At 40.8% G+C, this 23,108-nt stretch overlaps 1 protein-coding gene across 2 annotated transcripts; it reads right to left on the bottom strand.

The window, feature by feature from the left end:
- Positions 1–22,822, bottom strand: TSNAX (translin associated factor X). Of its 2 annotated transcripts, none has more exons than XM_064158523.1 (6): positions 22,353–22,822; positions 20,209–20,316; positions 18,968–19,082; positions 17,219–17,349; positions 2,883–3,010; positions 1–1,801 (listed from the first exon to the last, which is right to left on the bottom strand). In XM_064158523.1, exons 1-6 carry the CDS (start codon positions 22,366–22,368, stop codon positions 1,427–1,429), a joined length of 873 nt encoding a protein of 290 aa, XP_064014593.1. In that variant the 5' UTR covers positions 22,369–22,822; the 3' UTR covers positions 1–1,426. The 2 variants fall into 2 exon arrangements, with proteins under 2 accessions (XP_064014593.1, XP_064014594.1); XM_064158524.1 differs by lacking the exon at positions 22,353–22,822 and adding an exon at positions 21,946–22,288.
- Positions 22,823–23,108: the final 286 nt, after the last annotated feature.

Below are 23,108 nucleotides of genomic sequence, written 5' to 3'. Positions count from 1 at the left end.
TGCTTTTTGTCATTTATTGTAAAAAAAATAGTATTCAACAATAGGAAAAACCCCACCTCATAGTGCCTTATGTGGCAACAATGGGAAAATGTGACAGAAAGGTTATTTACTCATTCCTATCCATGTATCGGATGATCCCAGCTATGCAGGATATGCTCATGGGAAAAATATTGGCAGCATCACAACATATGGAAGTGGAAATAAAAGACATGCAGTATTTTCAGTTGCAGTTGGGAGGCCTATTTCCTGAAGTCTAAAGATCATGTTGTTTTTATCTGTTTTCCTTTAGCATAATGTACATTATCAGACATTCATAACTTCAGACACCGGCAGAAAGCCCTGATTTTTTGCCAATGGTGACATACCCACCTCAAAGATAAATGGGGAAGTCAGAGTGTCTGCCTTCTGTTTGCAATTTCCTTTCCATAGGAGCACGCACATGATATAGCTCCTGATAACAGATATTTAAACCTTGACTAGTTCTTTTTCATTATACCAATTCTACCCCACTGGATGTCCTCAGGGCAGCACAAACAACAGAGAAAAGATTTCCAACACCACATTGCATTTGCTCTGGCCCCAAACTGCTTATCCTAATACCAAATTGTTCATGCTTAATGTACTTGCTAAGTCTCCTCATTTTGTCTACAGCTTCTGAATCAAACTGTATCATAAAAAAAAAATGTAAATCAACACATTCCAGAGTTTATTTTTTGGTGGATTTCAAGCTTAGGGTGAAACTGTGAGATACCAGTATTAACGTGAACGAAACTCAGTTTAAACAGAACCCCAAAGTCAGGAGTTCACAGTAGTATTTACTTGGTGCAAGGAGCTTCACTATCAGTTGGTGACTTATTTTCGGTTTCATGCTCCAAAGCATTCATCAGAGGAAACTGAAGTTGTAGGGCACCTTTGAGGCCACCTCAGTTTCAAGTCCGATGATCAACTCACGCATACCTAAGTGCATTGTTTTCCATATGACATAGGTACAGAACCCAAATCCTCAAAAATCAGGCCAGCAGAAACACATGGATAATGCTAAATAACAGTACCTAATCTTTTTATTTTTCCCAGTGCTGTACTTGCTGAAAACTACTAACAGCAACCACAACTGCCTGAGGCAACTAACACAACTGAGAGTCACTGGTGTAGAGTGCAGTGGAAATTTTGGTCATTCTGAAAGAAGATACAATGTAGTCAGTACAGGAAACTCCAAACCTAAAGGACAAAGTCAAACATTTCTTCTCCTGCACATCATAAAAAGTGGTTTTGATTACAAATTACCACTGCAAATAAACTTCTCATAGATAAAACTGCATATGTCTCTACCTAAAAAAGCTTTGGGAAAGGTCAAAACCTGACAAACCATAACCAAAAAGCTTTCTCTAAGGCTTCTTGCCTTCTGAGTTGCAACAGTCTCCTTAATTTAAGAAAGGCTCTCCTCTTGGTCAATCAAGTCCGTTTTGGAGGAGAATACATCAGCCAGCATGTGTTTTGGGATTTCAGACCCCCGTACTTTTAACGTGTAGCAGGCATTCTCTACTTTTGCCAGACTCTGTTTCAAGGTATACAGCTTCTTAGATACCTCGTAAGGTCCAGTGTTGCCAATGAAAGTGAAACCATCATAAATCTGACGCAAGAACTGGCTCAGTTCAAAAGGCGTGTCTATGTCACCGTTCCCCACACTGCTGATGCACAGCCGCATCAGCTCTCCAGTGAGATCAGCCACTCCCAGCAGGTAATCTACAGGTGTTACCTTCAGGCTCCAAGTCTGTGGTTGTTTATCATGGGAACTGGAGGTCTGAGGACAGAAGAGAACAAAGTGCAGTACAGAGAACTATGAAAAAGCAGTCTACAATGTTTCAAATACACGCTAAATGTAACTGGTAGTTAAAAACACTCTGGAAAATCAAACTGCATGGCACTTCTGCACAGTCTGATTTCAGAAGTGCTGATGTCTTTCCAGCACACTGAAACATATGAAAGCATCATTTGCACTTGAGATGCAATTTCCATTCCAGCAAGTATGCCCTGCTCTATATGCAAACAGAATTATGTCTTTGTAGCAATATTTATTTGCAGTTGCATTGAGTTATTTTGGCCAACAGATGTCAAGCTAACAGGTTTACAGCTTTAAAGAAGCAGACTCATGAGTTATCTACATCGGTAGTGCTGTGCACTACTGTACACCGCATGTGCATTTCTGTACAACAAAGTCCCCTTTTGCTCCCTGTCAACAGTCAAACTGCACACAGTTTGTGGTCTGTGGCAGTAGTTTGTCCCAATGTAAAAATAGTTCTGTTTAGGGCAGCATAGGAGTACAGACAAGTCAAGAAATAGCTGATGTGATATTGAGGCTAAGGTACAATGGAGTACAAGTTAGTCCTCTGAGGAGAAGCATTAAAAACAACTACAAGAAAGTTAGAAATGACCTAACTAAGACACATGCAGCTGCATTTTAACACTGACTACAGTGCCTCCTGTGACTAGTTCAGTACCAGCAGTAAGATTTCATTCATGCATTTTATCTTGCCTTCGATTAATACACCACTACAAACCAAAAGGCCCTACGGGCAGTCCCAGCCATTAAAAATCACTCCTCCACATTTGTCTGCTAGTATTTCACTATCCTGCATCTTCCTCCGTACCAGAGGGAGTTCAGTTTACTCTGAGTAAAAAGGATGTGAAATTTATAAACTTGCATCCCACAGGTTTAGTTTACTACTTGTCAGAATAAAAAGCATGTTTTGAACAAGTGTGTATCTAATCCCATTCCACCAACGGGCCTTATTTAATCAGATGCCAAAAAATGTGACTAAGCCTACTCGTTGCATTTCCATCCCTGAACGATGTTTGTCGCATAAGGAAAGAAAAGCTTTTACCATGTTTGTTGTTTCTTCTCTGTCTTCTGCTGTAAATATTAGCTGTTTGTTGATCTCTTCAACACTAATCAAAGACCGTGTTTTGATAAAATACTGAAATGAGACTGCTTCCACGTATTCTTGAAGTCCTGCATAAGTGGCACAAAAAAAAGAGGATTCAAACTTTCCAGCAATGATCCATGCTCAAACTTGTTCAGAAATCTTCAAAGTGAGACTCTTTAAAAAGTGCTAGCAAGAAGTGAAAATTAAGCTAACCCAGAAATAATACTGAAACATCATCCAACATAGTACACTTCCCAAGTATGAAAACCAGACCAAGAATACAGCAGATAAGTTTTTACTCCAACTGCATTTTTCATTCAAAATCTTCTGTAGTTTCACTATAAAGCTTCATGTTCAGCCTGGAGAAGAGAAGGCTCTGCAGAGATCTAATCATCACCTTCCAGTACCTGAAGGAGGCCTGCAAGAAGGCTGGAGATGGACTATTTACAAAGGCCTGCAGAGATAGGACAATGGTTTGAAATAGGAGGAGATTTAGACTGGATGTTAGGAAGAAGTTCTTTACCGTGAGGGTAGTGAACACTGGAACAGGGTGCCCAGGGAGGTAGATGATGCCCCACAGAATCATAGTATCAGCCAGCTTGGAAGAGACCTCCAAGATCATCCAGTCCAACTTAGCACCCAGACCTGGCCAATCAACTAGACCATGGCACTAAGAGCCAGGCTTTGCTAGAATACCTCCAGGGATGGCAACTCCACCACCTCCCTGGGCAGCCCATTCCAACGCCAATCACTCTCTCTGGCAAGAACTTCCTCTTAACATCCAGCCTAGACCTTCCCCAGCACAACCTGAGACTGTGTCCCCTTGTCCTGGTGCTGGTCGCCTTGGAGAAGAGATCAACTCCCACCTGGCTACAGCCTCCCTTCAGGTAGTTGTAGACAGCAAAGAGGTCACCCCTGAGCCTCCTCTTCTGCAGGCTAAACAACCCCAGCTCCCTCGGCCTCTCTTCATAGGGTTTGTGCTGACAAAGGAGGGTGGAAATAATCCCAAAACAACTAGAGGTAAACTCAAGGGAACATTCAGCTGCAGGAGGTCTTCCACATTGCAATCACAAAAGCATGATCAGTGACCTGCATTTTTTTTCTTTTAAAGATGTATTTGCAAGGTGAGCAGAGGCAATTCAGAATGGCACTTCAGCCCACAACCTTTATGCTTCAGTACAGCAGTAGCAGGAAAAAAACAGCATAAACATCCATCAAACAAAGCCACACTCAGAACTGCTGTTCACAAATCAGAATGCTCACAGGGAGCTTCAAGGCCAATTAAATGCAATAATGTAAAAATCAACTGAATTTTGTAAAGCATTCTGGGCACTAGTTAAAAGCTGCCAAGATCTTCAGAAGTTGCATAGAGTTAGATTGCATCACCCATTTTTCACCTGACTGATCTTCTGATAGAATATAGCCAGCAAGCCATTACAAAATGTTGGCTTTTTCTGTGGGCAGGCTGTAAGCTACCAGATACAGCAGCACTCATCACAGCAACACCTGTGACAATCTCTCTCTGCATTCTGTGGAGAAGACTAACCCACATGAAAATCAACCTGCCATTTCCCCCACTACATCAGCTCTCAAACCTTTTGGTAAACAGTTCCTCTGAGCAGTCCTAACTTCCAGTTTCAGCTCACTTCACTTTACTACTCCTCCACTCACATTCAGTCCCCTTCCAGGATAAGTGTTTGGCTCCTCCATTCATTTAAGTGTTATTTTTTCAATATAGGCATATATTTGTTGTAAGTATAAACACAGACATTTTTGCTTCCCCTCACCAGCCCACCCTAGGTGACACATTCCATTTTTCTCCTTACCCCTTTTTTAACACCACAATGTGAACGTTGCACTCAGTCTGCTTCCTCATTGACTGTCACCTTCTCACAATTAGGGAATCTAATTTCCACTACTTACAAATCAGCCTTAAAAAAAAATCCATTTCAAGTTGTTGTTATTACAAACAGACTGGTAGCAAACCCTGGTAACAGCCACTTGGAAAGAAGCACTCATCTTTTGACTTCTTTTTCTCTGTAAGCTCATTCCAGAAGTAGCTACAGCATGACACTTCAGTGACCCAAGACCTTGAAAGAAGGTGTTTCCACGTGCAGGTAGAAGGATGTTTAAACGTGTTCTGTTGTAGCTTAATGGTAGGACATCCGCTACTTTCAGCAAACAATCCCCAAGGTGAAAAACTTCATCCTATTTCAATACACCATCCGACAATACCTTTCCCCTTATGCTCTTGCTTTGGATTTATTCCAACATTGGCTTATTTACAGATTGAGCTGCCAGTAATGGAACAGTTTGTATGGCTGCCTTTTATGTAAATTTCCCCCCTCCCATCCTTTGTACAGAGATCAAAAATCCCAGTATGATTTCTACCAGCATATCTTAAAATGTAAGGGAATAAAACACTTAACTATTCTGATATTTTATTACATTTAATCTATATAAATAGTTTGTACTGGCGACACAGGGACCTGATGTAAGAATTTCCTTCTGCATTTTGAAATTTATTTTCTTCATGAGAACTAAAAAGTTACACTTGAGGTATCTTCTGAGCACATATCATATATAAAGGAGATTTTGTGTCGGGAAGTTTGTGCAGTTTTGCTATCTCTACCAGCTGATATTTGAGACATTTATTCTGATCTACATACTCAGTCTCCAAAAGTGAATTGCTATGCAGTTTCTCTGAGGAACTTAGCAATAAATCTGGTTCCTTCAAAAGCAAGTCACTGGAACACTCAATCCACAGTTTAAGTGAAAGCATGATGGGTAGCAAAAGCTAGTTCTCTTTGAAAAATGAGTCAAGAACAGAAATTCCAAGTTAGGGTAAAAAGAAACTAATTCCATCCAAGATGTATAGGTATGCATGGAAGTTTTAACACAGAATGACAGACCAAACAAGAGGTAAATGTTTCCTCCTGAAAGTTTGTTTTACTTCATTTCCTCCTTTAAATATCTCTTCAGCAGCTAAAAAATGAGTTAAAAACTTATTTCACATCTGTCGGTTCTTAAGGTTAGCAATGCCAATGCTACCTGCCAACTTCCTGAGCACACCTTGCTTCTCCTTACTTCTTCTCAAACTTCTATTTTTTCTATCCTTTTGTCCTCTTTCTTCTTTTTCTTCACAAAGCAGATGACAGTGTGTTCCCTTATCTAGCTTCAACCCTAAACCATGCTGCAGGAATCACAGGCCAGTAACAGCCACTACAAGGACAGTAGGAAAATACACAAAACAAGTTTCTTCCAGGAATCACTATAAGAAGGGTGGGGCACATTATTTATAGGGCACGTCATGTGAAACTGCCTCCTTGCAAATTCATTACAAACATCAAAACAGCACAGCCAGAGCTTTACCTTATCATTACGTTTAAGCTGGCAAGTGGTATTCTTATTAAAAAAGCATACAAAAAGTCAAACCAAAATCCTAAACCCCACAGAATCCCCTTACAACCCAGGGGAAAAAAAAAAGGTCATCTTCTTGTGGAAATCTCAAACAAAGAAAACCCAGAGTTAAACTGAAGAGCCTCTATTACTAAGGTCTGCAGAATACGAGGATGCTGGATTTAACTCATTTCTAGAAGGCTGTTCAATGAAGGGAAGAATGGTGTAATAAACAACCAGTTACATCAACCAAAGCAAGTATGAGCAATAAAAGTATTAATAGACAAATCAAGTAATTTTGATTCACAGTCAGCATCCTATAAGATGAAACTGACAAATCACACCTTAGCCTTTTCCACTGAAGTTCTCTGCAGACTTGGCAATGATTCTTCAGATTAACAGGTCTCTTTCCACCCACGAGTGACAAAAAGAAGTACTAAAACTGCGGCTGTGAAGCAACTCAACTACTTTGTTGATTGTGAACATGAAGTCAAAGGTTAATTTTATAACAATACACTGAAAGAGCATAAAGCCAGCCATCTTCAGAGACACACATGCTCTGGACATCCTGTTGTGAAAACAGCATTAAAGAATAATTCCACTCTAGAGTGGATTTCTTAAAATGGGACTAACTAACAAACACAAATAAAAGCACTATAACAAATATCAAACACAAATAAAAGCACTATAACAAATATCAAACACAAATAAAAGCACTATAACAAACATCTATAAAAGGTCACCAATCTGGGGGGCAGGAGGTGTGGGGAATTCAATTGTTTCTATTTGCTGCATAATGCTTCAAAAGGTGAGTTGTCATGGCAGGGCTAGGAGTAGTCTGATTTTTTAATGGAACCAGAGAGGAGGAAAAACAAAGCTAAGTCACAGAATGATACAATGTTTGGGTTAGAAGGGAGAAGGGACCTTAAAGATCATCTAGTTCTCATCTCTCTGACATGAGAAGGGACACGACCTACTAGAGCAGGCTGCCCAAGCTGTTAGTGCTCTTCCTTCATCGATCCTTCTTTTGATTAAGTTCACATAAACAAACTACTCAATTTTATCAATCCACTTTTGAAATTAGTTTAGCAATCAGATATGAATATTTGTCAGAAAATAAGTATTTTCAATAACCTTGAACTGATTACTAGTTAAATGTAAACAAAGAGCATATATGACACCTAACAGTGGTTTGTCTAAACTGGTTTACTGTTACACCAATAATTATATTAGATGCTAGGTCCTCATATTAAACCTTGAATGCTTTGTTGATTAATCAAGTGTCACTTGACATATCTATGACAACAAAGAAGTTCTTTTTGCTTCTAGCTGCATGTGCTGAAGTCATGTATTGCAGATATTTAAATGTTAATTTGGTTTTCACTGTTGAGCTGAATACACACCAACTTTAGACAAAAGGCAATCCCAAGATTAGTCTGTTTTTCCAACAACTACAGAAAAAATACAGGTTCTCTTTTTAATAGATACAGGTGCTTATAAGAGTTCTATTATTATCACAGTATCACCAAGGTTGGAAGAGACCTCATAGATCATCAAGTCCAACCCTTTACCACAGGGCTCAAGGCTAGACCATGGCACCAAGTGCCACGTCCAATCCTGCCTTGAACAGCTCCAGGGACGGCGACTCCACCACCTCCCTGGGCAGCCCATTCCAGTATCCAATGACTCTCAACAGGCACAAAAACTTTGCAGAGAATATTCTGATATCTCATATTGCACAGAACTGTTAATCAACTCTTTTTGTTATTGTTATTAAAAACATAGATATGACAAATGCTATTTTTTTGGTAATTTCATCATAGATGAGAAATTCACAAGCTTTAATTTTGCTCCTACTTGGAGACTTGAGTGGTGTACCATGATTACTTTTGTAAGCAAGTGTTTTGTTCTGAAGGGTTTTTGCTTGTTTCCTCCACCCCAAATGTAATTCTGAAGAGCAGCCTATGTTCTACATTAGTTCACAGAAACACAAGCCAACAAGCAAAAAACCCACAAAACCTACCATAACAACCAGCCTTTCTGATCTCTTGGACCATCAAGGCAATCAGAGGTAATTCATAGAATCAACCAGGTTGGAAGAGACCTCCAAGATCATCCAGACCAACCTAGCAGCCAGCCCTAGCCAACCAACTACACCATGGCACTAAGTGCCTCATCCAGCCTTTTCTTGAACACATCCAGGGATGGCAACTCCACCACCTCCCTGGGCAGACCATTCCAATGCCAATCACTCTCTCTGGCAACAACTTCCTCCTAACATCCAGCCTAGACCTTCTCTGTCACAACTTGAGACTGTGTTCCTTTATTCTGTTGCTGCTTGCCTGGCAGAAGAGACCAACCCCACCTGGCTACAGCCTCACTTCAGGTAGCTGCAGAGCAATGAGGTCAGCCCTGAGCCTCCTCTTCTCCAGGCTAAACACCCCCAGCTCCCTCAGCCTCTTCTCACAGGGCTGTGTTCCAGTCCCCTCACCAGCTTTGTCACCATTCTCTGGACATGTTCCAGTATCTCAACATCTCTCTTGAATTGAGGAGCCCAGATCTGAACACAGTACTCAAGGTGTGGCCTGACCAGTGCTGAGAAGATAAAGCTAGAGTTGACATAGAATTGAAAAAAAAAGACAACACTATATATATAAAATATAGAATTTTAAAAATCATTCAGTTAGATAATAAATTTTCCCCAATGATAGCCCTGAGGGCAAGTGTCCAAGATACCAAAGAAAGGAAGCTCTGACTCAACCAGGATATTCAACAATTAAAGCAAGAGCACCTAACACAACAGCTCCTTCAGTTCCAATTTCACTGACAGTTCTCAACATGATGTTTCAATTCAACTGCCTCAATTCACCAGTATGTCCAAAACAACAACGGAGGCCTTTTATCCTCATAAATATAGAGCTGCTACTGAGATGGTAACAAAAACACCTCAACACTATGTTAGCTGTTTCCTGGAATGGAGTTCCTCTTTGGCACATTCTGCTGTGTGCTTTTTAAACAAATAAATAAGGTTCATAGGTTTGGGGTTTTTTTTTCAGTCTTTTCTCCTGTTCACCTGCTCTTGGTTGCTGTAGAGGGTGGAAGGCTCTGGTCTGTGAATGACCAATGCTAATAGCTGCAAGTCAAAAAAATTATCCCTGAGTCAGTGCACAGGTTCTTCTCTATTTCCTGGCTATGAAACTGAAAAGGCAACATCACTACTTTCATATTATCATGTAGGAAACTTGAAGTAAAATTAGGAGAGGGCAATCTTTCTTTGGCTCAGTCCATAGCACACATCTTCAAAAGACCGTATATAACTTTTCTTAGACTTATGTGGCCCTCAATGGCTCCTGCTGAATGGACAGGTCATGCTGAACTCAATGGCTCAATCAGGAGCAGCTCACAATCAGTGCTCACATCATGAAGGCCCTGTTTGGTCATGTCTCAATTCACATTCATTTTCCCAGGTTGAAGTTTTTGTGTATGGATGTACAAACTCTGCAGCATAAAGTAAGAAGTAAAAGGCTTTGCAGTTGCTGATTTTTCACTTTGACAGGAAGAATTCAGAAAAAAAGGCATGAACCAGAAAATCAAAAGGTAGTAAAAAGCAACAAGTTGAAGGTATTAAGTTTCAAATAAGCAACTTGCAGAGTGAAGAAAATCAGCTTGATAAAGTTGATGTGACTTGATAAAATCACATCTTGGTGATGTGACAGAGACAAAGAAAGTAACAAAGAAATTAACAAACTTAGTTGTGACAAATATTATTCACTTCAAATTCTGTTAATTTTCCAGTATAACCAGGAAACTTTGCTTCCATTCTGGCATTTTACCTCTCACCCACAATAGCAAAGAGATTAACTTAAATTCTTCAGTTACATCCTGTTCCTGTGTTATGTTTTCCCACCATCTTGCACAAACCTGGATGTTTCCTTCATGGACAGCTTTCCTTTCAAGTTTTAGGTTTATTCAAGCCTTTTTCCTGGGTGAGACATTTAAAATCCATGACACCTTCCCCAGGCAATGATTTTTTTTCCCTTTGTATTACCAAACTGGTGAATGAAATATATCATCTACTTTTATCATAGGTTTTAAGCTTCCTTAAGAAAAGAACCTGTCCCACTTCTACTGTTCCTGACATGCAGTATAGTTCTTTACTTTGACATTATGTCAGAAATGCATAGGTATCTACAAAGGTAGCTAATGCAGCTCGAGCATGAGACATTCTTTTCATATTAAGAGTGAAAGAGCAAAGAATAAAAACCAATCAAAAACAACCCAACTACAACAACAAAAAAAAACCCACAATAAACCCAGGTACCATAGAAATATTTACCTAGAATCACAGACTTGTTTCAGTTGGAAGAGACCTCCAAGGTCATTGAGTCCAGCTGTTAACCTAACACTAGCACAGTGTTCTAATTCAAATCCTTCATACAATACTCAAAACCCCCAATACTACTTATACAATCAATAATCCAAATCTAGCCTCCTTGGATAGACCTCAGTCATCTCCATAGCATTTCTTACAGCATCATGTCTGGAGGTCCCACATAATGCTGTTGAGAACTATTCTAGAACAACTGAAGTATTTCCTTTTCTTCCACACAGACTTGACTTTGTCTAATCCAGCAATAGAGTTTATTGCAGTAAGGTTGCACATCTAAAGTGATTCTCAATGGCATAAGGCAGAAGACAGAAATAAGCTCCATTGTATCATTTTCTCAGAATACAAATAGTGACTGCACAAGATAAATTATGTGTTAGAGTGCATCAGTGCTGAACTTTTACACAGAATTTCCCACGGCAGCAACAGTCACTGAGCAATAGTTTTGACAAGGTGCTGACATTTTACAGCCTCACCATCTAATCCTATTGAGAGCAAGTGCGGACATGGTGAAGAGCTAATGAGCTTCTCTGAGCACACCACTCCACGTACCACTGCTGTTAGCACAGGCACACAGAGCAAATGGAAAAGTCAATCAACAATACTCTAGTTGCATTTACTATCATCACTCTGTGCCACACTACTGAAGAAGCCCCAGAAGAATTATGGACTCCATATTTTGCAACTGTCAGTTGTGAAGACAATACCACTTACACTTGCTCCTGAAGAATCTAATGACAATCAGCATGTACCACTATCACCCAAAGAGGTTTTTCATTCAATATTTAAACACCTCAAAGGCCTCTCAGTTCTCACACACATCTTTATTAAGGGAGAAAAAAATGAATCTTCAGACATTTCATTTTACAGAATCAAGTTAAAAGGTACTCTGTTTAGTGCCACACAATTCCAAGCTATGACACAACTGCTATCTTCCCTCTCCATTACCTAAGTTTTGCATTATGCAGATTTAGAACATGCTCAGAATAATTCCAAAAATGCTAAGGTGTTGCAGAGCACCCTCCTCCTTGTCTTTAAGTCTGTATACTATTGATATTTTCCTTAACATTAGTTTTATATAATATAAATACCCAAAAGCACATATATAAAACCCTGCAAAGATTCTTCTGCCCCTTCATAAACTCATACAATCTTATTCAGCCCTTTTTCTTCCACGGTGTCTCACAATTTTAAAGTAGTAGTACACATTTCCTCACAGGATATATAAGGTATACAGTGCAAAGTGGGGCAAAGGAGCAGGAATTCTATACTACAAATAGTAAAGCTTTAAAAATATCAACAAAGCAGAACATTCTAACATAACAAATTAAGAGCTCTACATTAAAAAAAGACTTCATTATTTCAGTATCTCTTTGTTTGCTTGTTTAATCATCCCTTGGGACAATCTGTACTGTTAAGAAACGTGTAGAAATTAGTCATCAGTTTTTGTTGTTGTTCAATTAGTGCTATACTCAGTGTTTGAGCTCATGCAAGTGTCCTTTGGGGAAACCTCCTGCGTGCCATTAGCACTATTCTTAATGAGGGAAAGCATGAAACTCCTTTAGTGCTCTGCCAGAATTGTTTTATCTTCAAGTCAAAAGAACAACTGCTTGGAGTAACCCCAAAAAAAGCATTTAACAATTACAAATGGCAAACAATATTCCCAAGCATTATACTGATAGCACTTTTCTATTTATAGGCTAACAGTTATTATACTGAATAAAATATGTATTAGACAGCTTTATTATGCAGACAGTTACAACTGCCCAGTTAAGGCTGCTACTTGATTTCCACCCTAAGTCCAGTTTTGATCCCTTTTACTCTTTCTGTGGGAGGTAGGGTGGGGAACAGGAGGATGTTTCATGTTTGGTTTCAAGACAAAGGAGAGTATTTTTAGGAAGTTTGAGGTTAATTGGACATGCTGCTTTTGAGATATGGGACATAGGCGTTTCTTTATTATTTTTGAAGGGGAAAAAAATGCAGTTTAATGGCAATGTTTTTGTTCATAAAAAGCTTTACAACTAGTTCTCCAGAATTTCTTTACGACAGAAAACCAAACTGAAAACTAGGTGAAAGGAAGGTCAAGACTTACAGCTCTAGGAAATACATAAAGACAAAAGATCTAGCACTTTTCCTAGCTACATTTGTTTTCAAAAAGGCATCCACTGCGAAAAATAGTAGAGAGACAATTAAAGAACACTAGACTTAAAAAGTAAAAGCATCAGACTTAACTCTTCTCACAGTTTCCCTCCCAATTACAGTTCTTCATAAACAGGAGGAGGCAAGGGAATAAAGCACTCCTTCTCACAGCTGCTCTTTACGTAATTGGCCCCTCATTCTTCATGTCTCTATGTTTTCTATCTCAGCGTTGTAATCCTGACATCAAGCACCTTCACATCCAACACCTCCTCGATCAATCCTAGCTTCAGTGTGATCAAGATATAGAAGTTTTTAAGCCTGCATGTTCCTTTTTTTTGCCATCCCGATGACTAACAGGAAAGGGAAGGATTTCATGAAGAAAGTAAGAATAAAGTTCTGTTTAAATGAGTTTGTACATACACTTAATGCCTGAGAGCATTCCCTGTCTTCTCAGTGACACACTTATTCTAATGCATGCTCTTCCAAAACATGCACAATAGACAGCAACTGACACAATTTCCCCTGGCAGAGGAGTATCATGTAGAAGAGCCAGAATCTAAGTAAATGCTGCGGGTGACACACAGAAATGGAATGAAGACAGCTTATTTCATCTTGATTTTATATGTCTTCTTAATGAGGCAAGAACCACCCAATTACAGAAACAAGGACTTCTCAGGGCCAGGCAATATTATACAACCAATGAGATTCCACAGACTTGCCACTTACACATGTCACCCGAAGAGAGGGCATAGCAATTCCCAGTTCTAACAGTTCCATCCACAAAACAACAAAGTTCAGACACTTTTTGCAGAGACTGTATGCCTGACTGCTGGAAAGATGGACAGCAGAGTCTGCTTCTCCTCCTCATTATTTAGCATACTAATACCTCTTCACCCCTCTTTACCTAATGAGGTCAGGAAGATTCACTCTTTCAAGCTGTCTTAAGAAAATCCTTCAATTCTATGACAATCTCACTCCAAGCCCCATGCAATCTCACTCCAACTCCCATACATATACTACTGCATATGCAACTGCATGCAGTTCTAGGCCTCCCAAATTAAAAAGGAGGCAAAGGTCCTGGTAAAAGAGCTGGAAAGAATCTCCTGTGAAGTCAAGACCCTAGGGCCACTCTTTTCAGTGCTGTCCAGGGATATGGCAAGAGGCAATGAGCACAAACTAAATCACAGTTAAGTTCCATCTGTTTTCCTAATGTAAGGAAAAACTTCTTTATTTCAAGGATGATGGAGCACTGGAATAGGCTGCCCAGGAATGCTGTGGAGTTTCCTTCTCTGGAGATTTTTGAAACACATTTGGACATGTTCCTGTGCCACTACTCCAGGTGAACCTGCCTCAGAAGCAGGGCTGGGACTGGGGAATCCCAAGAGGTCACTTTCAACCGCTACCATTCTCTTACTCTGTGACACGCTGAGGACTCAGGGCTTCTCAAGTGTGGAGAGGCAGAAGCTGAGGAGAAACTTCACTGCTCTACAGCTTCCTAAGAAGTGGAGACAGTGGCTTTTGAACTCTTTCCTTTGGTATCCAGTGATAGAATGCATGGAAATGGTTCAGATCTGCACCAGAGGAGGTTTAGACCGTGCATAAATCTAAACCTAGATGCTAAATCTAAACCTAGATGCTTCCTAGAGAAGTAGGTGATGTCTCAAGCTTGCCACTGTTTAAGGGGCATTTGAACAATCACCTTAACAATATGTTTTAACCTTCAGTCTGCCATGAATTGGTCAGGTAGCTGGACTAGATGATTGCTGTAGGTCCCTTCCAACTGAAATAGCTCATTGTATTACAAAAGCTTTGTGGCTGTGGATGCACTGAGTCATCATATACATGCAGCGGGCCTCTAACTTCCTCTACTAGAGGTCTATCGTAACTTGGTCTGTTCTACAATGGACAAATACATCTTAGTCATTTCAAGAGGCTGAGACTTAACACACAGGGGAAATGCTGTAGAAATGCTGAATTGTTTCCGATAGTATATTTTCAGTTGCTTTCTAAAGAGTTTATTCAGGTCTATTTGAATATTAACAGCTATCTTTATGCAAGTCAGGAACTGATCACACAGGAGAACCACTGTAGCTAACTCTGGTATTTACCAAATACACAAAGCAAACCTGAATGATTTTTTTTCCCTTCATTTCTTTATTTTCAGGTCTCTATGGCTATCTTAATTTTATGTATCTTTCATATTACAGAAAGTTGAAAAGCTGACTTTTTCAAGTTAGAAAAAAAGATGCATTATTTAAAAAACAAAACCCAGTCATTTTTTTTCTCGCTCAGAGGTAAAATATCTGGAAGTAGAAACCTAACATCAGGTTTGCTCACTTGCTTCTGCAAGACAGGGATACACACAAACTACTGTGCAGTAAGTTTACACGTGTCTGTTACACAGGTGCACTCCTGAGGTGAATTTAAGGTAATTTCAGGCAAGCTGCCTCCCAGTAAAAAGACAGGTATGTACAATTATTTGAATTTACCCACATAAAGCCATGCACCAAGAAAATCCAGACAACGCAGGTGAAGCATCTTACACAGGGTTACCCATAACAATTTTGCTCACGTAGCAATGCTGATAGCTTGCATCATGAGGCCTTATAACAATCATAGAATCAACCAGGTTGGAAGAGGCCTCCAAGGTCATCCAGTCCAATTTATCAATCAGCCCTGTCCAGTCAACTAGACCATGGCACTAAGTGCCCCAGCCAGGCTTTTCTTCAACACCTCCAGGGATGGTGACTCCACCACCTCCCTGGGCAGCCCATTCCAATGCCAATCACTCTCTCTGGCAACAACTTCCTCCTAACATCCAGCCTAGACCTCCCCTGGCACAACTTGAGACTATGTCCCCTTGTTCTGTTGCTGGTTGCCCAGCAGAAGAGATCAACCCTCACCTGGCTACAGTCTCCCTTCAGGTAGTTGTAGCCAGCAATGAAATCACTCCTGAGCCTCCTCTTCTCCAGGCTAAGGATGAGGTAACAGAACTCACATGCTGCTGTTATACAGGTAGCATAATGTGACTTACATGGGACTGTAAAATTCAGGTGTTAGAAAAGCTCTCAAGAATTTTGATTCATAAAACTGAACACAAGGATATTCCTCTCTCATAAGATGTACTTAAAGTAAAAATTCAAATACATTTTCATCATGCCAAGATATTCATAATATACCAGGAATAGCACTGTTCAGCTTGAGATCATTTACAGTGTGAATTTTTAATTACCTCTTTTAATTGTCTCATTACAGTAATAAGATACAAACAGCACAAGAAGTACATAGATTGGCTCTTTAAGAGTAATTACTCACATGTAATTTGAACAACCCAATGCACCACAAGTAAGAGGACTATAGAACTGAATTAGAGTCACTGAAAAGTAGCATGGCAGGCCTCTTCTGGTTCACAACTGCCAAACTGAGCTTTTGATTAAGATCTGTTCACATAAGTTCATGTAAGATCCAAGAACAAGTTAATGCTTACTATTTGCCTTACAAATTACAGAGGTGTATCTGCTGCTCGTTTATCAAATCAATCCTACGGACATTTGTAAACAACTCATCTGCTCAGCACAAATCTTCAGCTCCCTTCTTAATGCCCAAATAAGGAATGCTATACAAGACTTAAAACAAGACTGACAAACACAAGATGCTTTTATGCCATGACCAAGACCTTAGAGAAATACTTATTTCACTTGTGTTGCCACAAACAAAGCATAACTACTTTAAGCAAGATTGCCAGAAATTCAGAAAACAAATGATTTGACAGCAAGAGTCATGAAAACACTGGAACTTAGTATCTCAAGGATGTTAGTAAATACTGCTATTACAGAGAAGAGAACAACAATGCAATTGAAAGATATAAACTCTAATCTAATGCTTGTAACAGAAATAAAAGCACATTCTCAGTCTTTCTAAAAAAAAAACCACAGTTCTAATCTAAGGGTATCAGTTGATTAATTTCAGCTCCAAATGGGATAATTTCACAAGATAGTTGATTCCCACTTTCCTCCCAGAAATGGTAACCCTTTACATGGGATAAAGAAGTGTGTCATCTCCCTCTCAGAGAAGACCAGCCAGTACATTCATTAAACTATCCCCAGTTTCAGTTTACATTAAGGTACATTTTTTTTCCATCTGTAGTCCCCCATGCAGATACTTAACTGCAACAAGATGACTGTAGGGCAATTGCCTCTCTAATACCAGACCTAATTTTGCTAATAACGAAGGTTAATCCAAGTCCAGATTGATAACCATAGAAATGTGACAAACTCATATTCACAGTATGAAGAGAAAGCACTGCTGCATAAAGAGAAACTGAGCTTGGTGTAAAATAGCATTCATTGCCTATTTTAAAATCATTTACCTGGAGATACAGCTCTGTGGAACTGATACATGTCTTCCCCAACCAGTTCTTGTGCAACCTGCTTAATTTTCCTTTGGACGGCGTCTAGCTTGACTTCAGATTCATTCAGTATTTCTTCCCTATTGGGAGCACTGCAATCATAGAACAGGAATTGAAAAAGCAGCTTTCAGAACACAGGAAAACAGTTTAAAAAAACTACACATTTTACTAACCAATACATTTCTATGGGTTTGGGAAAAGCCAAAGCAAATATTGGAATGAGAAACAGTTTTGTTTTCATTGACATCTACTGCAGGTTCTGAAATTATGTAGATTTTTACCATGAAATTAATCAAACAGTCAAACAGTTCTGGCAGCATGATGTTTATTCCAGGCTAGAATGTTAATTGCTGCTCACGTAAGAACAATGAGAAGCACATACAAAGGCTTTGCAAGTGTGTTCCAAAAAACTAGCAGTATTGGCAGAAATCCTTCCATCTCTCTCTCAAAAAAAATTAAAATCTATCTTTTGCAAAACTGCAAAACACAATACATTATCTGCTTCTACAGATGATTCTTTCTTAGGAAGTAATTATGCACTATGCTAGTCAGGAACAGCTGAAATATCCAATTCACAACCACAATATATACTTCACATTTAAAAGTTCATCTAACTTCCTTTAAAATCCTCCCTCCTCCATTCCCAAATATTCTGTATGGTATATTAGTCTCAGTTTATTTAATGAACTGTTGGTAGACTGGTCTCAAGAAAACATGAAAACAAACAGATTTCTGAAAGTAAAGACAGTGAAACGGTGAAAAGACAAGGAGAAGGAAACAGAGCATGGAAAACTTCCACTCTGACAAACAGGAATGTCTTACAAAACAGTAATCACCAATTCCAAGTAAAGAGGAATTTTTTTGTTGTTGTACTTTCCTCTACCAGTTCCCAGCTAATCTAGCCCTTGTACTGGAAGTCAAGGTTGTAGCTGTTACTAGAATAATCACAGTGCCTCTTTGCAGGAAAAGACAAAGTTAAAAAGAGGACAACCCTATTTATAACTGCTAGTACTATGGTAACTATGAATAGTTACTACATCTGAAATGCATTGATAAGTAACCAAAAATAAATTAAGAGTAAAAATAACATAGAGAGCTGCTATAACTGTAGCACATAAGAGCAACGTTTGACACATCTAGCAAACTTTATATACAACAGGCTATGCAAAGCTTCATATTTTCCTGTTACCTTCTAGTTTGTGACTTCCAAGAGATGCTTGGAAAGCTTGTAAGGAGAAAAACATGTAGAAGCTCCGAATTTCACACTAAAACCTCTCAGGTTGAAGAATTTACTGAATTAAAAAGAACCTGGGTACCCTCCTCTTTGTATTGATGACTTGGGGTGGGAAAACACAAAACGAAGTAACTGCAGACGCGACTAACCAGAGTGAAGGGTACAAGCTCTCTCTCAACTTGCTGAAAGCTGGAAAGGAGAAAAGCAGGAAAGCTGGAAAGCTTTCAGCTACTGTTATAGTCTAATACCCTGATTTAGTTTAATGTGTCAATAAAACAAACTGAGAAACCTGAACCAGCATCTTTTAATTCTCTAATTGGCATGTCCGTTCATTAGCTCATCCACCCTAATGGATGCTTATGGGAAGTTAATTAAATTCCTCTCAGCAGAACATTGCAGCTATTTTTCACAAATACACAGAATACTGAACACAGCTTCTAGGTTTCTATGAAGGTTACATGCTAATTATGACTCACCTGGTAAACCTGTGGAGCAGGAATATTGTTCTTTTGCTTTCGATAGTTATATCGCGACTGAGCTTCACAAGGCGCTCATATTTGTCGTGCCTGGTGTCAAGCTCCAGCTGAAAGGCTGCACAGTAACAAGCATGGTTATCACACACAAAGGGGGAAGAGAGCCTGTGCTACACAGACTGCTTATCAACCCCAGCCCCTTTTCTCAAGGTTGTCAGCCGCTTCACATGGGGCATGGCTGCAGAAGTCATCACTGCCCACCACCTCCCAGAGCTGCCAGACATACCACTAATACTATTTCCACTCAATCAGTCAGATTTACACATGCGTTAACCCTGATGATGCTTTAAGGCAGCACAAACAATTTCAAGGTAAAACAGCTTTTCTGACTATTAAAATCTATTCTGCAATACTGCTGTTTGGGAAACAAACTGTAAATTTCACCCAAATTCAGCAAGATTTAAATTTAAAATTTAAAAAATGAAGACCTACAATCTCCTTTCCTCTTCTATCAAGCCTTCTCATTTCTGAAGATGAAATTTCCCTTATTAGGGCTTGTCTAATGACACAGTTCAATTACATTTACTGTAGCTCAAATATGGTTTCATACAAAACCACATAAAAACAACTTGGTACACAGTAAGTTTACATCTGCTTAAAGAAATTGAAATATAAGGCATTTTTAAAAGACACTCAAGTTGAAATAAGTGCCTACCTGTCTATACTAGTTAGCTAAACTCTTGAGCAAGTGCCTGTATAAACAAATACCCAGATTTATATTAAAGTAGATTGGTCATCTATGCATCAGTACTACAGTCAACAGCCAACTAAGGACAGTCTTGTCTGTTTCCCCAAAGGTAGAGCCGTCTTCTCTTTTTGTCTCCATGGCTCATATTCTGCATTTCATCTCTGCAGACTTTATAGCTTTCTGCTATCAAGGGACCTGGTTACCTTTTGCCTGGCTGGACATTTATGCAATTTGCTTAGCACTAGGTTTAGCATGAGCTGGATGGGAAGCGGCAACGGCAAGCAGGATGAAAAAGTGAGCAAGTAATTTGTCTGGTAGAGCTATGCGAAACCCCATTCTCCAGACTTCATTGCACAAAAAGCAAAACACTAAAGTCTAAATGTATTAAGCATGAGTCCAACTAGTTTCAAGCTTCTCTCCCAGAAAAAGATGGTTTATTCCATCACTAAATATTACTCATTTCCTAGTAATTTCTACACCACAAATTCTTTCTTACATTTAAAAGACATCATCAAAGCTGAAGATGGATTAACATTCTCCTTTTCCTCTCTTCTTTGACCATGTGGAAAATTGTCATGCTTTCGTTTTCTGAACCCACCAGATCCTATTAATAGAAGATAAACACACAAAAAAAAATCCCTCATTTAAAAGTGAAGTTGTTTTGCCAGAGCACAACCAGCATCAGAACATCATCTTCAGAGCATTCCTAACTGTAGTCATACTTTGAAATGTACATTAGGTAACTGGATGAACCTTTTTACTAACATCATGTTAGCCTGCTACTTTTTCCACCACATTCCTAGTGAAAATTAGTAAAAACTTCTAGAACTTCAGTGGATGAATGTAGCAGGATCCTAAATCACTGTTTTTTTTCTTGGTCAGGTCTTCACACCCTTTAATACTTCCTTTCTGTAAGTGAATGGCTGTATGGAAATCATCGTGTGAGCAAAAGCCTACTGGATTAGTTCCTCTTCCTCCACCACCTATTTGTTTTAATTATTTTAAATATTTAGTTTGTCAGTTCTACATTACTGTAATTAATTCTATCAATGCTCTTCAGTGATGAGAAAAAGAAGCAAGACATAACTTAAGCAGATTACCACTATGCAGGTTTAGCTCCTGCAGTCTATCATCTTGCTCACACTCTGCCCATTAACCACTTTCATCTCTTTTCTCCTCGGCATAGCTGTTCCCTTCAGCTGGCCTTATACACCTCTTCCTTAGCTTCCCCTTTCAAACTTCACCCAGAACTCATGTCTTTTGGACTGTACTCTACTAGTGACTTGCATGTGGTACAGCTTCTTCCTTTTGGTCTTTCTTCATCTAGGACTGATTCATTGCGTTACCCATGATTTAACCCTTTCTCCTCTCTTGCTGCCTCCTTTGTGACAGATACACGCGTCGTGGTCCTAAACAAGCCCAAAATTTGGCACACTCAAACTAGCACAACAGGCCTATCTTTTTCAATATGTGGAGCTCTCTCCATCTCCTTAAAAGAACAAAAGGAAGCTAGTTAGAAGCTACAGATGAACGTTGGGTTTAAAATGTTTCCGTTTAATTGTTTATTATCCCAAACCAAAACCAGAAGTGGGTGTAGTGACTTTCTAAAAAGGGAAACTGAAAATCATTCTTTCCACCTTTTCTATTTGGACATGAGTTCAGGGTTCTGCTTTCACTAGAGCAGCTGAAAACATCACAACCATAACCCCTGACATTGTGCAGAGAATTAAACTCCGCAGCATTCCAAAACTAAGGATCATCATCATGACCTATGGGAGAAAAACAGGCCCTTCTGAAATGTATGGGGATGAGAGCGCCAGAGAGAGAAGAGGTTCCACTAGATAACCAAAAAACAGAGTATCAGAAAACCACAAACTACCATTACAGCTTTAATTAAGAAAACAAAAGGCAGCTTCCTTGTTGCCGAGCCTGCTTTATAGCTGAGAAGCCTGCGCAAGTATCTAACTCAAACCAACACAGGGACCAGAAGGTGCGGGTTGTGTTACTCAGTTACCGCTGCGGGTGCTTTACAGGGCTAACACACGCACTGCTTTCGGCTGTTACCACTGCGCTTTTACCATCACGGGGACGAGATTTCCAGAACCACATCCACAGATCTGTCTGTAAAACCCAAGCGAGCAGGCAGTGACACCTCTGGGGAAACTGTCTCAGTGTAAGACCCGAGTTTGGTGATGCATTTGAAGGAAATCACCAGTTGACGGCAGAGGCTTACATCTCCACACCCTCCTAGCTGCGGGGCCTTCCCCCCGCTTTCATGAACGCCTTCCACCAGTTCCTTTCACCAGGGGCTCCTCACGCCTGTATCTCCTGCCGGCTCAGGGACTTGAATCGGACCCCGAAAGGCCCGCACAGCCATCGGCCTCGGCCAGCTGCGGCTGGACCGCCGACGGACGGCAACAGCGACAGGCGGCGCGTCGGCCGCACAGCGCCGAGGAGCGCTGCCCACACTGCTGCACGCCAGGTGGCAGCGGGCGGCTCTGCTCCATCGGGGAGGCGGCCGCAAGCGTCGGGGGGCCGCGCTACACGCCAAACTTCAGCGGGGAACGCCGACCCCAGCCTGCCGCAAAGCCGGGGTGAGGGGGAAGGGAGAACTCGAACGCGCGCCGCCGCCACGGTCACCTTCCTTGCCGCTCATCCCGGTGCACGGCGCAGCCAGGCCGCGTCCCACGGCAGCCCGTGCTCACCCGCGCCGCCAGGGCCCCGCCGCGCCGCCCGCAGCACTCACAGGGACGGCGCCGCGGCAGGGGCGGCCACACAGGTGCCTGAAGGCAAGATGCCACACAGGCGGAGCCTGCCGGCCTGCTGCGCTGCGTGGCAGGCACAGTGGGGAGCTACGGCGGAGCGGTGGATGGTATCTGGCTTTGCTACAGAGAAGTCGGGATAGGGATGGGAGCCGTCCTGTGCATTCCGAGCAGGCGACACTAAGCCAGCAAGTCTGCCACTCCGTTATGGGGCCTCCCGTGTCGGCGGCTCGATGGGAGATGTAGTGCTGAGGCGGTGCTGTCTGACCGGCGCAGGGGGGCAGAGCTGCAGCGGGTGAGGCAATCTTAGTGTTACTTGGTTGCTGCCGCCGCTGGCAGGCAGTCTATCGTATCACCCTGCCCGACCGAGCAGAGGAAGCGGTGGTGCTTTTATTCCACGCAAGGTGAATAGGAGCGCGTCAGCCGATGCTGGTGACCTTTAAAGACTCCTTCCAACCCAAAACATTCTATGGTTATACGGTAACAGCCCAGAGTACCCAGCACCCTACGTCATGTTGCTTCCCTCGGTGCCGAGCGGGGAGGGGGCAGCACAGCACCCAGCTATGAGGTACATCATGTGAAGGAGACCAGAGGGAATGCAAACAGCGAGACAAGACCTGGAAACTGGAAACAC

The sequence above is a fragment of the Pogoniulus pusillus genome, chromosome 18 (genome assembly GCF_015220805.1).
Source record: "Pogoniulus pusillus isolate bPogPus1 chromosome 18, bPogPus1.pri, whole genome shotgun sequence".
NCBI classification, from domain to species: Eukaryota; Metazoa; Chordata; class Aves; order Piciformes; family Lybiidae; genus Pogoniulus; species Pogoniulus pusillus.
This window is presented reverse-complemented; position numbering and strand designations above follow the sequence as displayed.

What these genes read in the sequence shown, in the direction of transcription:
- TSNAX (XM_064158523.1), bottom strand. An exon ending in TTTGATGATGTCTTTTAAAT is followed by an intron (nt 19,083 to 20,208) that starts GTAAGAAAGAAT and finishes GTTACTGTGCAG; the next exon opens with CCTTTCAGCTGGAGCTTGAC. An exon ending in GAGAAGAAACAACAAACATG is followed by an intron (nt 1,802 to 2,882) that starts GTAAAAGCTTTT and finishes TTCTGTCCTCAG; the next exon opens with ACCTCCAGTTCCCATGATAA.